Genomic DNA, 13,486 nt, shown 5'->3' on the forward strand with positions numbered 1-13,486 from the left:
TTTCAACCTCCACTTTCAAAAAGGATGAATGAGCTCTGGATTATTGCTTTTTGATACATATTTTTCTAGAGTAAGATTTAGCCCAAATCCTTTTTTTTTTTTTTTTACACCTTAATCCATTTAACCTTTTGTAGCAGAGACACTATTCCCTTGTACTGAAACAATAGAACTTTTGACTGGACTTGACCCCTTACTTTTGGGTTGCATCACACTCAAATGCGAAGCAAATTAACTAAGAATTTGATCTCATGGTACAAAGCAAATTAGCTGACGATCTGTGGCTTAAGGCCATGGCTTTTATGTGTGCATAGTTCATTATAAGACATGTTTGGAGCAGTGTGATCCAGCATCATTCAGCATTCAAACAAAATGGGCACAACTACATCACTATACAGTGAATGAGAGGCCAGATTGGTTATTCCAGTTTTGAGCAAAGGGTATACAAATGACAAATTTATAGCCAGTTTGCTTCAGGAGGAGATTTGAAGGCTTGATGTTAAGACATGTTTTATTTTAGGCCTTAATGCTAAACAATGATCCTTTAATGTTATAAAGTGGCAGGGAAGTCCCATGCCATTCATGTTGAAAGCTGTAATAACCTGTCCTGTTGAAAAGAGGCAGAAAAGAATTAGGGAATGAAGGTGTAGAAAAAGGTCTGAGAAAAAAAAGGTGATTATTTACACCTCAGAAGAGAAGTTTTGCCTCAGTAGCAGCAAGACTTTCCTAGCTGGGAGGGTAAGAAGTCTGTGAATCAGGTTGTCATCACTGATACTTTCTATAGATTGAAGTAGTTTGAGGACAAATAGAGAGTACAAGCATTTCATAAGGATATTATCTCATTATGTGGTTGTATATCCTTCACTATCAAGTCTATGATTGACATTTATGATTGTCTATTAAAAACGTTACAGTGCTACCCTTTGTTACAGCAAAGGGTATAACAGATACTCATTTCACCTGCTATTTCACTGGATGTCATCGAAGACCAGATTTCCTTATAGCAGCATGGTGGAGGACTATGGGACTTTAATAATCTGAGGCAGTCATATGCCAACATTTGCTTTTTTGTCACAGTTCTCATTATGCTTAACATTTTTCCTAAAGCTTAGCTCCTGTATTCCTGTAATTATGTGAAAAATTCAGATTTCTTCTAAAAAAAACCAATTATCTCTAGCCTCTGTGGTTGCTTGCCTAGGAAAACTTGAAAGATCGTTTTCAAGGATCAAAAACTAGAAAGGAGATAAAAAAGAATTTATGTTTATTTTGCCTGAAGTCGCATGATTTTGAATTTCTTCTTGCTTTCTTGAGAACTTGACTCATGGTTTTCAGTGCTAAATGATGACAAGAAAGTATACATCTGTAAGAAAAGCTTCACATTCTCATCAGCAAGAGACTTTAACTAATATGACTGGACTTTGTTTTTTATATCAGGTGTACTGTCTTCAGAGTAGTGTTTCTGTGTCTCATATCTCTTACAAATCTCCTGATCTTTATAAAGATCTTCCCAGTAAAATAGTACTAAGTAGCTAATTATGTGAGTTATGAAATCTCAAGTTAAAGAAATCTAAATAAGTATCACATTTTTCTGATTCCTGTTGCCCTACCAGCTGATTTAGGTCACTGAAGGGAAAAAAAAGCTAGTGAAGAGAGCTTAAATAAACAAACAATTAAATCACGTAATTCTTTTTTCTTTCTCTTCAAACAAAGAGGAAAATGTGGCTGGCAGAGAGCAGCTGTGCAAACATACTTCTCCACATATGTGCACAAGTGGAAGGAGATTCAGCAGGAGCATTTCAGGGCTGTGGTTACAACACGTACAGTCCATTTCTTATGTCCCAAACATATTTACACATGGTCTTGATGTTCTTTCAGTACTTTAGCGGAAAGAAGAAAGAAAGGTATAATTACCCAGTTGAATTATGTGTAGCTGTAGCTATTTCAATCAGTCATCTTTGTCTAAACAGAAAAACTGTCTACATCTGGCAACTGTGACTGGCTGTCCCTAACAGACCTGCTGAGCTTTTCCTCTTTATTTTCTACAGGACTGCCCGCCTGAAGCAGGTGATTTTCGTGCCCAGCAGTGCTCTGCTCACAACGACGTCAAGTACCAGGGACAGTTTTATGAGTGGCTTCCGGTCTCTAACGACCCCGACAACCCATGTTCACTGAAGTGCCAGGCCAGAGGAGTGGCTCTGGTTGTGGAGCTGGCACCAAAGGTTCTGGATGGGACCCGATGCTACACTGAATCCCTGGATATGTGCATCAGTGGCTTGTGCCAAGTAAGGAGAGAAGCCGTACCCTAACGCCTTTCCTCATGACTCCTTCCCTCAGATCTCTCTCATGTGATGAATCTCTCTCCTCATCCATATCTGTGTCATTTTAGGGTCTTCATTTTAATAATCTGTTTTCATTCTTTTAAGCTTACTTCTTCTACTTTGTTTGGAAGGCATACAAATTCAAAGGTTATTTTCTCACTTTATGCTATTTCCTTGGGGTTTTTTTTTTGAGGAATGTATTATCAGTTTTTGAATTGTTTTGTATAGTTAGCTGTAGTAGCAGATCTCATTTCAAAGCACCATAATAAAATAATGTTTTAAATTTAATTTGGATATATCACAGTTTTCCAAGTCTACGAAATTACATTCTCTTTAAGGGTTATTGCTTCCTGTAAGTCATAAACCACATAGCAGTAGATGAAGTACTAACCTGGAAAATCTGCCATTGATTTGCCACAGAACTAAGCAAGCTGCTACATCTCCTTGGTCCTCAGCTTCCATGTTTGTTAAAAGCAAGATAGGAAGACTTTTTAACCCTCCACTTCACAGTGCATGGAGATCTATTGATCATTCAAACAACTTATTGTCATCCAGATTTGGTTTTATATTACTTTTGTGCTTTTACTTCTTATTGCTGCTCTTTTGAACCTATTTACATCACATTTTGGTCTCCTGAACTACATGTAGGTTATGGGTTTTTGGAGGGGAGGAGATTTGTGCCATCTCTGTTAAGTACTGAGCACACCTAAATCTCAGAAAAGGCTGAGTCTAGATTCATGTTTTGGTGCCTAATCTCCTTCAAATCTATGTAGACTCAATGTGTTGTTTGCTTTCTAGTGTGTTTTCAGCCACTTTATGTGCCTTTGGAAGCTTTCCTCCCTGTTTGCTTTCTCTTTGATTATCTGTTCTGAGCCAGAAGCAGTCCTGCAGTAAATGAAACAGAGTAGGCAGTTATTGGGCTAATCTCATTTGTGATCTGAAGAAGGCAATCATCTAGACCTCTTGACCTCAGCCAAGTGCATAAGTTTCTCAAAATTCCAGATTGCCTGATGAGACAGACTAATTTCAGTCTTCTTTTGTGTTTTTTAATCTTTTAAAAACTTAACTGGGGGCATAGGAATCTGGATGGGAAAACGATTCAAAGTATTCTGCCTATAGTGACCTGGGAATTAAAAGCAGTGTATTCAGGCTCTGCGTCAGGCTGATTTCTGGTTTGGTCCAAATATGAAGCATACCTTTCCAAGAAAACCTTCCCTTAGGAACAGAGCTCATAAGCATCCACTACTAAAACAGACTCATTTGCATTTTCATGACACTTCTTACTCCTGGAAGCCTGAAGGTAGCTTCAGTATTACAACTGTGAAGATTGATGTTTTTTCTTAATTATCTCTGTGGCTAAGGTAAGTATTTTGAAAACAGACAAGTATACTAGCCCTGGTGTCCCTGGGGAATTTCAGTTAAACTCTTTCCTTATATAGCCTAGAATGATAGAATAATTTTTAATGCATAAACACAATGACTGTATATTTTCCATGATCTTCAGCGTTCAGTTTCTTCATCAACATTTCCATATGCTTTACAGTTACTGCATAATTTTTTAGGATGGCCAAAAAAAAAATTAAAATAGAAATGCTCATGCTACATTCCTCACAGAGAATAATTTTGTAGTTTTGACTGCGTTAAATTTAAAGCAATTCAAAATATTCTTGTCACAGTGCATCCCTGCTAGCCAGTCATATCTTTATGAGGGTAGAGGTATTGCATTAGAAACTTCATAGCTAGATTTGCCCTGATTTTATGCTTTAGGACAGCAACTGCTTTACCGTCACAGCAGTAGCTAATAATACCTAAGCAGTTCAGGAAGGTAAACAATATGAGATTTGCTGGAATTAATGATGAACCTTCTCTGAAAGCAATATTCTTCCATGGCCTCTAAAAAAGGTCTTTTAAAAGAATGGGAGACCATAGTATTATGGAAGAACAAACCAGACCATTCTTGCTCAGTAACATTTGTGTGAATAAGCTTTCTTCTGTAAGCATGGTGAACGCATGTAGATTTCAGAGGAGACAAAATATGATCTTAGAAGTTATTTCTGTGCATTTGGAGTAGTAGCTGCAGGCTACCACTTACCTAAAATCGTTAACACACTTTAAACACAACAATCACAGGTCTCAGTAGTTTGTGAGAGTTCATAATGATCCTGGGGGTTCAACAACATTTTCATGAGATGTTACTGGAACTGCGTAATTTGGAGCAGTGCAGCAGACAGCTGTAACAATACAAAGGCATCGTTTTGTCATAACTGGAAAAAATGCAGTTTCCTGAGATTTGTATTCAGTCTAAGGTCCTGATGATTAAAAACTGGAATTATGTTTCATAACAGGTTTTTTGCAACAAGCAGTTACACTGTCTCGGGGATGAAGAGCAAAACAACTGAAAGCAACTATGAGTTTGCCATCCTAGGGGGCTTGCATTGATCCAAGTATTATTTGAATGGGTCTTTATTACAGTATATGGATTTTTATAGTACATTCTGATTACATGCATAGGTATGATTTTTTTATGCTGTAGTTGACAGTCAAGAAGAAATTGAATGTCGTTCAGATAGAACATTTTATAAAACATATAAACATGCCTATTCAATTAAAGTCTGTGCAAGAATCCTGAAGTAGTAAAAGTGACATTAAGAACAGCGTATGCTTACGCAGACATAGTGCATTTTTCCCAGCAGATGAAACAACTGGGTCAGCTTTCTGAACTAACCACAAGGACAGTTCTTAGCATGTGAGATTTGGGCCATCGCGTGCCCTGTTGTTTGCTCACAAGCTGTTCCTGAGGTTATTAATGGCAGAAATGAAGAGTTATATTGCCTTCTGTGTGCCTCAGTACACTTTCCTAATTAAAAGGTGCTGGTTTTCACTCTCATGGGTAAATATGCGTTTGTTCACAAGATGCAACAGTGCAAAATTAAAAGATCTCTCTCTCGTATTTATCCCTTCTTTTTTTTTTCCTATTGTTTGGAGGTTTAGAATTACTATTAGCTTATTAGCATATTTATGAGTCTTTGTTTAATTACTAGTTATCCAGCTGTTGTCTTTGTTTTATGTGCTGACCACCTACCAGTTAAAGTCAGAAGAGACTTCTGATTGTATTCAAGACAAGAAAAGGCACCTTTGTGTGTAAAGCAAGCTGTATCCCTGAATCTTTGATTTAATGAAGAGTATGGTTAGAAATTCTTAAAAATATGTTTAAATTATTTATATTTACAGAGGTAGGGTATGTGAGAGGTTATGCAGTTGCTGCTTCAGACATGCTTCATGCTATAGGGCAATACACATGACTGTACCAGTTCAGGAATCATGCAAGCTGTGTGTGTCTTGCCGCTCCCCATATTACATAAACAAAATGTATTTATCTTCCGTGTAGAGACAGGCTATATCTTACCATTGTTCTTTGTGTAAAACACCTAAGAAATTAATGGGAATTAATTTCTGAGCAGTCTTTTTTTTCTTTCTGGAGTTTCACTTTTAAATCCATAGGTGACAGATATTTTTTTTTGTAATGTCTTTTATTACTTCCTAATTTGTCTTGTTCCTTTCTACATATATCTGTGTTATTTGGGCCTCTTTTTCTTTATCTTTTTTTTTTTTTAAGATATACAGATTACTTCTCAGATGCAATCTCTGGGTCTTGTTTTGAGTTTACCTCAGGATAAAGTATTTCCCATTGGTATAATGCAACTAGACTGAACTATTATGCTCAAGTCAATAGAATGCTCTTTAAGAAAAATAGAGCTTTAATGTTCCACATTAGGAAATGTCTATATGGACAGAATTAATGGAGATCAAGAGCACAACACATTTTAAAACTTCCAATTTCTAGTTTAATTTTCCCTGTTTTTACATAAATTCCCGTACTCTAAATCCATTATTGATTTTTTCAGGGTATAAGCAATTTCTACCTGGAGTTACAAAGTTGGAGTTACTGGTCTCACTTTGCGAGTGATCCTCGGTTGCACCTGTGAGACTCAGAATAAATTGTCTATACTTTGTGGAAGCAGCATTTCAGACTCATTAATGATTGTTCACACTGAAGTACAAACAAGAGTTTCCTGCTCATCTTCATATCCACTGAGGACAAGAGCTTTAAAAAACTTCTGTCTCCATTATTAGGAGTAAAAATTCATTTTTTTGAGTATTGCATGTTGACTGTCTTAATGATACATGTCTATGTCAGAAAAATTGACAGTCCTATTTTTTTAAAAAATATCTTGTATTATGCTTTTATTTGAAATCAGGGCTATCCTTTCTTATCACACTTTATATCATCATAGAAGGACATGGACCAGTTGGAGAAGGTCCAGAGGAGGACCACAAAGATGATAAAAGGGCTGGAGCACCTCTCTTATGAGGACAGGCTGAGAGAGTTGGGGCTGTTCAGCCTGGAGAAGAGGAGGCTCTGGGGAGACCTGATAGCGGTCTTCCAGTACCTCAAGGGGGCCTACAAGAAAGATGAGGAAAGTCTGTTTAGTAGGGCCTGTTGCAATAGGACAAGAGGTAATGGTTTTAAAATAGAGGGGGGTAGATTTAGATTAGAAATTAGGAAAAAATTTTTTACGATGCGAGTTATAGAACACTGCAACAGGTTGCCCAGAGAGGTGGTGGAGGCCCCATCCCTGGAAACGTTCAAGGCCAGGCTGGATGAGGCTCTGAGCAACCTGATCTAGTCAGGGATGTCCCTGCTCCTTGCAGGGGAGTTGGACTAGATGACCTTTGAAGCTCCCTTCCAACCCTAACCATTCTATGATTCTATGATTCTATAGCAACAAAAAGAGAGAATCATTCCACTGAGTATGTGTGTTAGAACACTGATTTCTCCACCCTGCTTCATGCAGCTCCCTCCTAATATTTAATCTCTAAAAAGGAAATAACATGGATCTTGTCTGGATTTGTCCTTCATTCTCTCCTCATTTGGTTTGTTTCTTTCTTTCTTTCCTTTCTCTCTCTCTCTCCCCCTCCCTGTTTCTTCCTTTCCTTTTCCCTTTTTTTTTCCTCCTTCTTGCTCTATTTCTTTATGTTTTTCCTTCCTTCTTTCTTTTTAGTTAGCTTAAAAGAGCTGAAGCTCTTGCTCCTGTCCTATGTCTCTTCTGCATTTATTGCAGTTTGAAAGATGTTGGGTTTTATCTTTTTTTCTTCTGTGAGAAGGCTGCACAAGCAGAAGGAAGTGGCTGACTCTTCAGAAAGAATGAAAATTGCTGTCACATGTACTGAGTAGCACTAGATTCTTCCCCACCCCCAAATTTCTTTCCGTTCTAATATACTCTACTAAAACTTCTAGCAAGTTTAAAACAAGCTGAATGTTTTCAGGCAAAATTGTGATAGTTAGATTGAATGTCCTTGCTTCTAACAAGGATTTGGTCTAGTTTCTGGAGCATCCATTTCTCAGTCATCTGAGGGGTCAGATAGACAGGCATCTGCCACCACCTTCTGCTTTACAAGGTGCTCCTGCTCTGGAGGGGGTATTCCAGACCACAGTACTATGAATGGATTGTTGGAAATTCACCTGGAGAAAACGTCTCTTGTATGTCATTCATTTCATTACACAACATTCTGGTGAAGAACCAGCCTTATATGGTGCTCACCAAAATCATACTGTAATTTGGTAAAAGCATGGACTTCTCTGTTTCTGTGATTTTAAATACATCTGTTTTGTTCTCTGTCACCACACATTTTTTATCCTCTTTCACCTGATGCCTTCAGTTGGTTGTGGACTGTGACCTTTCCTGACACGTCCCCGTTACTGCCTGCCATGTCTCTAACTGGGTGGTCTCCCTTGCTTGTTCACTTAAGCAGCTGCCTGTCAGTGCATCTCTTTCTTCCCTCACGCTTTGGGTTCTAGAGAAATGCAGCCATGTTGCAGCAGTGGTTGGAACCTTTACTAATGAAAACAAAATCTTCTTGTTATCCAAGGTCCCTGCCAAAATAAAAATTATCTTGGATTTCTCTCTCTGCTGAAGGGGAAATATTCCATTTTCATTTCTGGCTCTTTCTGTTTTCCTTATGCCTTTCACTTGTTCTTCCTGTTGTCATAGTCTTCATACTTGGTTCTCTCTCAGTTTAAATTTTGTCTTGTGCTTGTGTGAATTCCACAAATGTTCTTTTTATTAACTCTGGCAAGGAAGAACAAGAAAAATCAGTCTTTGCCTTCTCAAATGAGTGATCAAGAATTATTAAAGGCTTCTTCTATCTCCAGTACTAATGGTAGAATCTACGTGTTACTGTACAGCACCAAATCAGGAATTTTTTTAAAAATAAATATTATTATTTTTATTAAATATCAGACTGTAATACAGACTGGCCAGACTGTAAGATGCTGCACTGTGTTTCCAAAAAGCATGTCCCATCAATATAATAGCCAAATTCTCACTGGATATAAATGAGTATTGCATCCCTGAAGTTACATTCGTTGATGAGATCCTTGCAGTCTGGGAAGTCTCTTTTACTTACAGTTGTGGAATAGCCCTCCTCTGCTATCCTTTTCTCCTCCCAGCCCAGGGATACCAGCTTCACAGGAACCAGGAAAGTGAAAATATGGCAACTTTCTTGTCCACACAGAATTGCTGCCTCCCCTTCATTCTCACAGGCATTTAATATTTTAATGCACCGTTTTTTTTTTTTTTTTGGCCTGCAATACAAGCCACAGTGAGGTGTGTAATTTGGAGTCTTTCTTTAAATGTTTCAGCCACAACTCCTCAACAGGAGTCCTTCTCTGCAACAAATCATGACAGCCTCTACAAAGCTTATTTCGTTTTCATATTGGAAGATTACACATTGAAAATGTCCAGAACTAGAATACTGCCTTTTACCTAGCTGCTGAAAGGGAGCAACTATGTAAGGTCTCCCATCAGAGACAAAAAGTGTAGCCACTGTCTCTGAAAAATAGTGTCAATTGTATTGCAAAAACTTTTAAAAAAGAATGATGCTACACTTAATAGAAAATTTAGTTGAATGATTAAAGAATCAAAATCAGTCTTACTAGCCCAAGGAATTGGTGAGACATGTGTCTGGGATGTGTTAAATATCTACTGGTTTCTTATACATACAGGTGTATAAGACCTATTGACTCCTTTAAGTTTCTCCAAAGAATCAAGATAGAAGAGATCTACTTTTACTTTCTGTTATTTGTACATAAACCTGGAATAATTTTACAGCAGTTTCAGACCATCCTGCTGTAGAAAAAACAACTCTGATCCTAATTGTCTGAGTAGTAGTATTATTATTACTGCTACTATTATTGTTGTTGTTTATATTAAAGACCATTAAATTATTTAATACGTATTGTGGAATAACAGAATTAATCATATTATAGCTCTAATAGCAGGATTAGACCAGTGATAAAAATGCTGGGAATTTCTAAGAAGGCCTTTAAATAAGTTTGTTACTACAAAAATGTTCAGGATTGGAAAAATCACTTTCATTTCTTTTTCCCAAACTGTCCATCTTTCTCCATCACATACTTTCAGTTTTAAAGCTTGTCAGTTAAAAGCTGCATCCCAGAAATGCTTACCTTACTATTAAATTGTTCTTTACAGATCTACTACCAAATACTACTAGAGGTAGCTTTTAACTTTTCTGGTTTATTGATTCCTAAGACTTTTTCCTGCTGGGCTGCATAGTGAATTCAAGTCAGTTGACAACAAGCTTAGTTGCCTTAGTTACCTTTCACAGACAGTGAAGAATACCTGTCATGTAAGTGATCAGTCTATGGGCCCCAGTACACTATGGACACAGGCTGAAAAACACTGGTTTTAAAAAACATTAGAAAAGATGATTTAATAAAGTGCAATGACTTTCTACAGCTTGTTTATTTTTTAAGTCAGTATTGCAATAGAATTGTAACCAACAAAACTCATCTGAATTTTCAAAGCTATTGTTTGTCTCAAACTGAGGCAGTGAATGCACTGGGTTAAGAACATTTTGCCAGAAGTGTATTGAGGATAGTTGCATACAGCTTCTTCACAAATAAAAAATATTTATTTTAAATATTAGCATCAAATACTGTTGCTTATTATCTTGATGTTACTTATTTGTTGTTATGAATCTGTAATAGGTGAAGAAATTTATTGTGTTGAGATTCACAAATTCTAAAAATATTTTTAATCTAAGGGAAAAATTACCTTCTGAATGATCATATGCTGCTTTCTTCAGTACGGTTTGGAGATTTAATAGGTGAAGCAACATTTCAATACAAGAATGTGATAAACAGGAACATCTGTCATTACATGGGGGTTTTAAACTTACACACCTGATCTTTTCCCATATCATGCTTTGCAGATGTTTTTGCAGATTTTTCTGCGGCACAGCTACATTTTGTTAAATAGTTTTTCCCACTGGGTAGTTACCAGTTTACCAAATTATTATGTTCTGTATATATATATACTCAAATGGCTGTATGCACACACATATGTGTGCTTCTAAGTCTTTTCATCAGAGACAGAGACTACATTGACTGGTGCGTTATGTCAGAAGAGTGGAAAAATCTGCTCTCCTTTAAATAGATGACTCTGTAATATTGCCTATCTGCCATGATTTCAGGATGGACATTTTCTTTTTCTTCTTTCTCTTTGCAAATGTTGTGGCAGAGGTCCTTTCCTGTATGCAACTCAGGCCAAAATATAGAGCTAATCAGGATAACAGTGTCACTTAACACTGTGTTTGGTGTGTTTGGAGAGTGGATATTGTACTGACTGGCACAGGAAACCTGCTTGATACAGGTAAAATATGGATTTTAAAGAACACGAAGTAGGTGATCACCTCGGGAGGCTCTTGAAGGCTCATTAAACTGCCTTGGGCCACGACAGTCCCTGTGGGATGAACCTGGGCCCATGGCCATTCCTAGTTATTCCTTAGCTTGGGCCCTGACTTCTTTGCATGCCCCGCTCAGACCCTTCCAGTCAACTCCAGTTTTGAGGAGTTGAAGGAGAAGGCCAGGACTCTTTCCCACCCTGTCTGATGTCCTGGAAGACAGTGGCCTGCATTTTTCCACCCTGCAACACTTATTGCTCTATAATATTAGAGACTACTCTCATCCTTGCTTGCTATTGGTAACACTGGGCATCATGTGCTTATTTTGAGATCCCATTTTTCTGCACTTTAATTTGGCATATTATCTAACTGTGAAATCTCTGAGAGACAATGATTTCCAGAAAGAGATTTTCACCTGTGTTGCTGTTTTACATTAACACAAAAGGACTGAAAGAGCCTGTAATTTGCCTATTTGTTGGCAAAGTAGAGACATGAATGGCCTTTGTCCATTAATTCTCTACAAACCGGCATCATTTGTGTTCCTACCAGTGTGTATTCATCTTTAGAGGCATTCAGTCCCCCTTGACAGTATCCAGTAATGATCTTTTCCTTCTGCCAAGGCTATAACAGAAGTCAGGTTAAGACAAAGGAGAGCACTGGGGATAAAAAAAGGCTAAGCATTTACGTGTTGCTGGGATTTCAGTCTCCTGTAGTTCAGCTATTTCTGGCTCCTGTTTGTAGCTGTCTTTTTTTTTTTTTCTTTTTTGAGCTATAAAATGCTAGAAGAAAAATGCAAAAGGTGTAATAACAACTGTATTATTTAGGCAAGAGGGTGGATATTTTTCCTCAGATATGTAGAAGGCATTATAACAGGATCAGTTCTAAGTTGTCTTTCAATTTAGCCCAGCATTTTGGCATGGAAATTATAATGGCTTTTCAGTTTCCAGCTCCTGGGCCTAAATGTTCAAAATGAATCCATCTTTTTTTAGAGTATACTGAAACCTAGATGCTTTCTGGGGAGATAACATTTCAGAAAGTACTGAATTCTTTATTTCTGATGGTCAGGTGCTTTTGAACTGTGCCAGGCTGAACAGCTGAACTGCTGTTCGAACTTTTTGTCTAATACTCCGCGTCCTCATCTACCTCATGTTCTGTGGATAAGAAATCTTGATTTTGTTTTCTTGTTGAAGAATATTATTGTTCTAAGATGAAAGAAGTAGCTTTTCCCCCAGCCTGACATCTTTCCAGCACACAGAAAGGAGTGAGGTGGAGAACCTAATGACTCCTAAGTGTAATAGCCAAATGCTTAAAATGCTATCATCACGCCAGGTAACAACATTTTTGTGGCAAACAGTGGTAAGGAAATGGGAATATGTTTATTGTGTGAAAGAATCTGCACTTGCATTATTAGAAATCCACTCCCCTGCCCTGAGCTATCAGTTTTCCGCTTTATGGTCCAACAGAGATTGGCACCAGTACAGAGATATTTTGTTCTAGTCATTCAGCAGAAACAATACCTGCTCTTACTCTCAAGCAGATGAACTGTCTGCCGTGGGTATTCTTTGACGAGCAGCCCACACAGCACCTTCCTTTGCTGAGAGGGAAGCACATTGTAATTTGAGTGCTTAGCAAAAAGAATAAATTCAAAAGAGTGGTTTGGAGACTCCTAAGAGTTCTGTTACAATTACCGAGAAGTTATTTGTGTCCATGTATTTCCGTAGCACACCTAAAAGCCTGAGGTGTGTAGAGTGGCACAGAGCGTTTAATGCTATGTGAAGATAGCAAGACGTCCACACTGGTTGGGCAGTTTTGAGGGTCCCTACCAAAACAGGTGTGTGATTGTCACTGAAGACCATGGCAAGGCTTCCAGTTAAGTTCCAGGACAGGGGGCCTGCAGGCATTTTAGCTTGTTTCCTCTGTCATCCCAAGTGTCTTCCCATAAAGCCTGCATGCAGTCCTACTCCCTGAGCAGCAGGTTCGAATACCATGTAGACTAAGTAGTTTCAGCAGTGGCTTGGGGACATGCAGTCTCTCTCAAATATTTGAACTGTGGGTGAAGTCTTTTCCTTGACAGCACAGATTATGTGCTGTTCAGACTGCCTGAAGCACCAGAAAGTCTGTGCTGGCACTGTTAGTAGCAAAGAACTGCGACCAGATCTCCATTGATCCAGTTGACAGAGGACTGGCTCCTATCAACAGAAGAAGCCTCTCTGAGGGAAGGAAGCTTGTACACCCAACAGAAGAGACGTCTGAGTGGCATTATCAAGCATGGCATGAAGTCACCAGAACTGACAAAGGATCACAGTGAAATGCAATGTGTCACAAATGCCACTTAAATACTTTTACGGTTAAATGATTTATAATCTAGGAGAAGAGAATGGGTCCAGAGGGAGGACTTAGTTGAA

The 13,486-nt window shown here is 38.1% G+C and overlaps 1 protein-coding gene across 2 annotated transcripts in view; it reads left to right on the forward strand.

Annotated features, from left to right (window-relative positions):
* The window catches only part of ADAMTSL1 (ADAMTS like 1), a 437,941-nt gene that overhangs the window by 286,435 nt on the left and 138,020 nt on the right, over window positions 1-13,486 (forward strand). For both annotated transcript variants that reach the window (XM_086771491.1, XM_086771490.1), the window contains one exon: window positions 2,043-2,279. In XM_086771491.1, the coding sequence (XP_086627617.1) occupies window positions 2,043-2,279 (237 nt within the window). The remainder of the gene's footprint in view (window positions 1-2,042; window positions 2,280-13,486) is intronic.

Source organism: Chlamydotis macqueenii, chromosome Z (assembly GCF_036417535.1).
Source record: "Chlamydotis macqueenii isolate bChlMac1 chromosome Z, bChlMac1.mat, whole genome shotgun sequence".
In the NCBI taxonomy this organism is placed as follows: Eukaryota; Metazoa; Chordata; class Aves; order Otidiformes; family Otididae; genus Chlamydotis; species Chlamydotis macqueenii.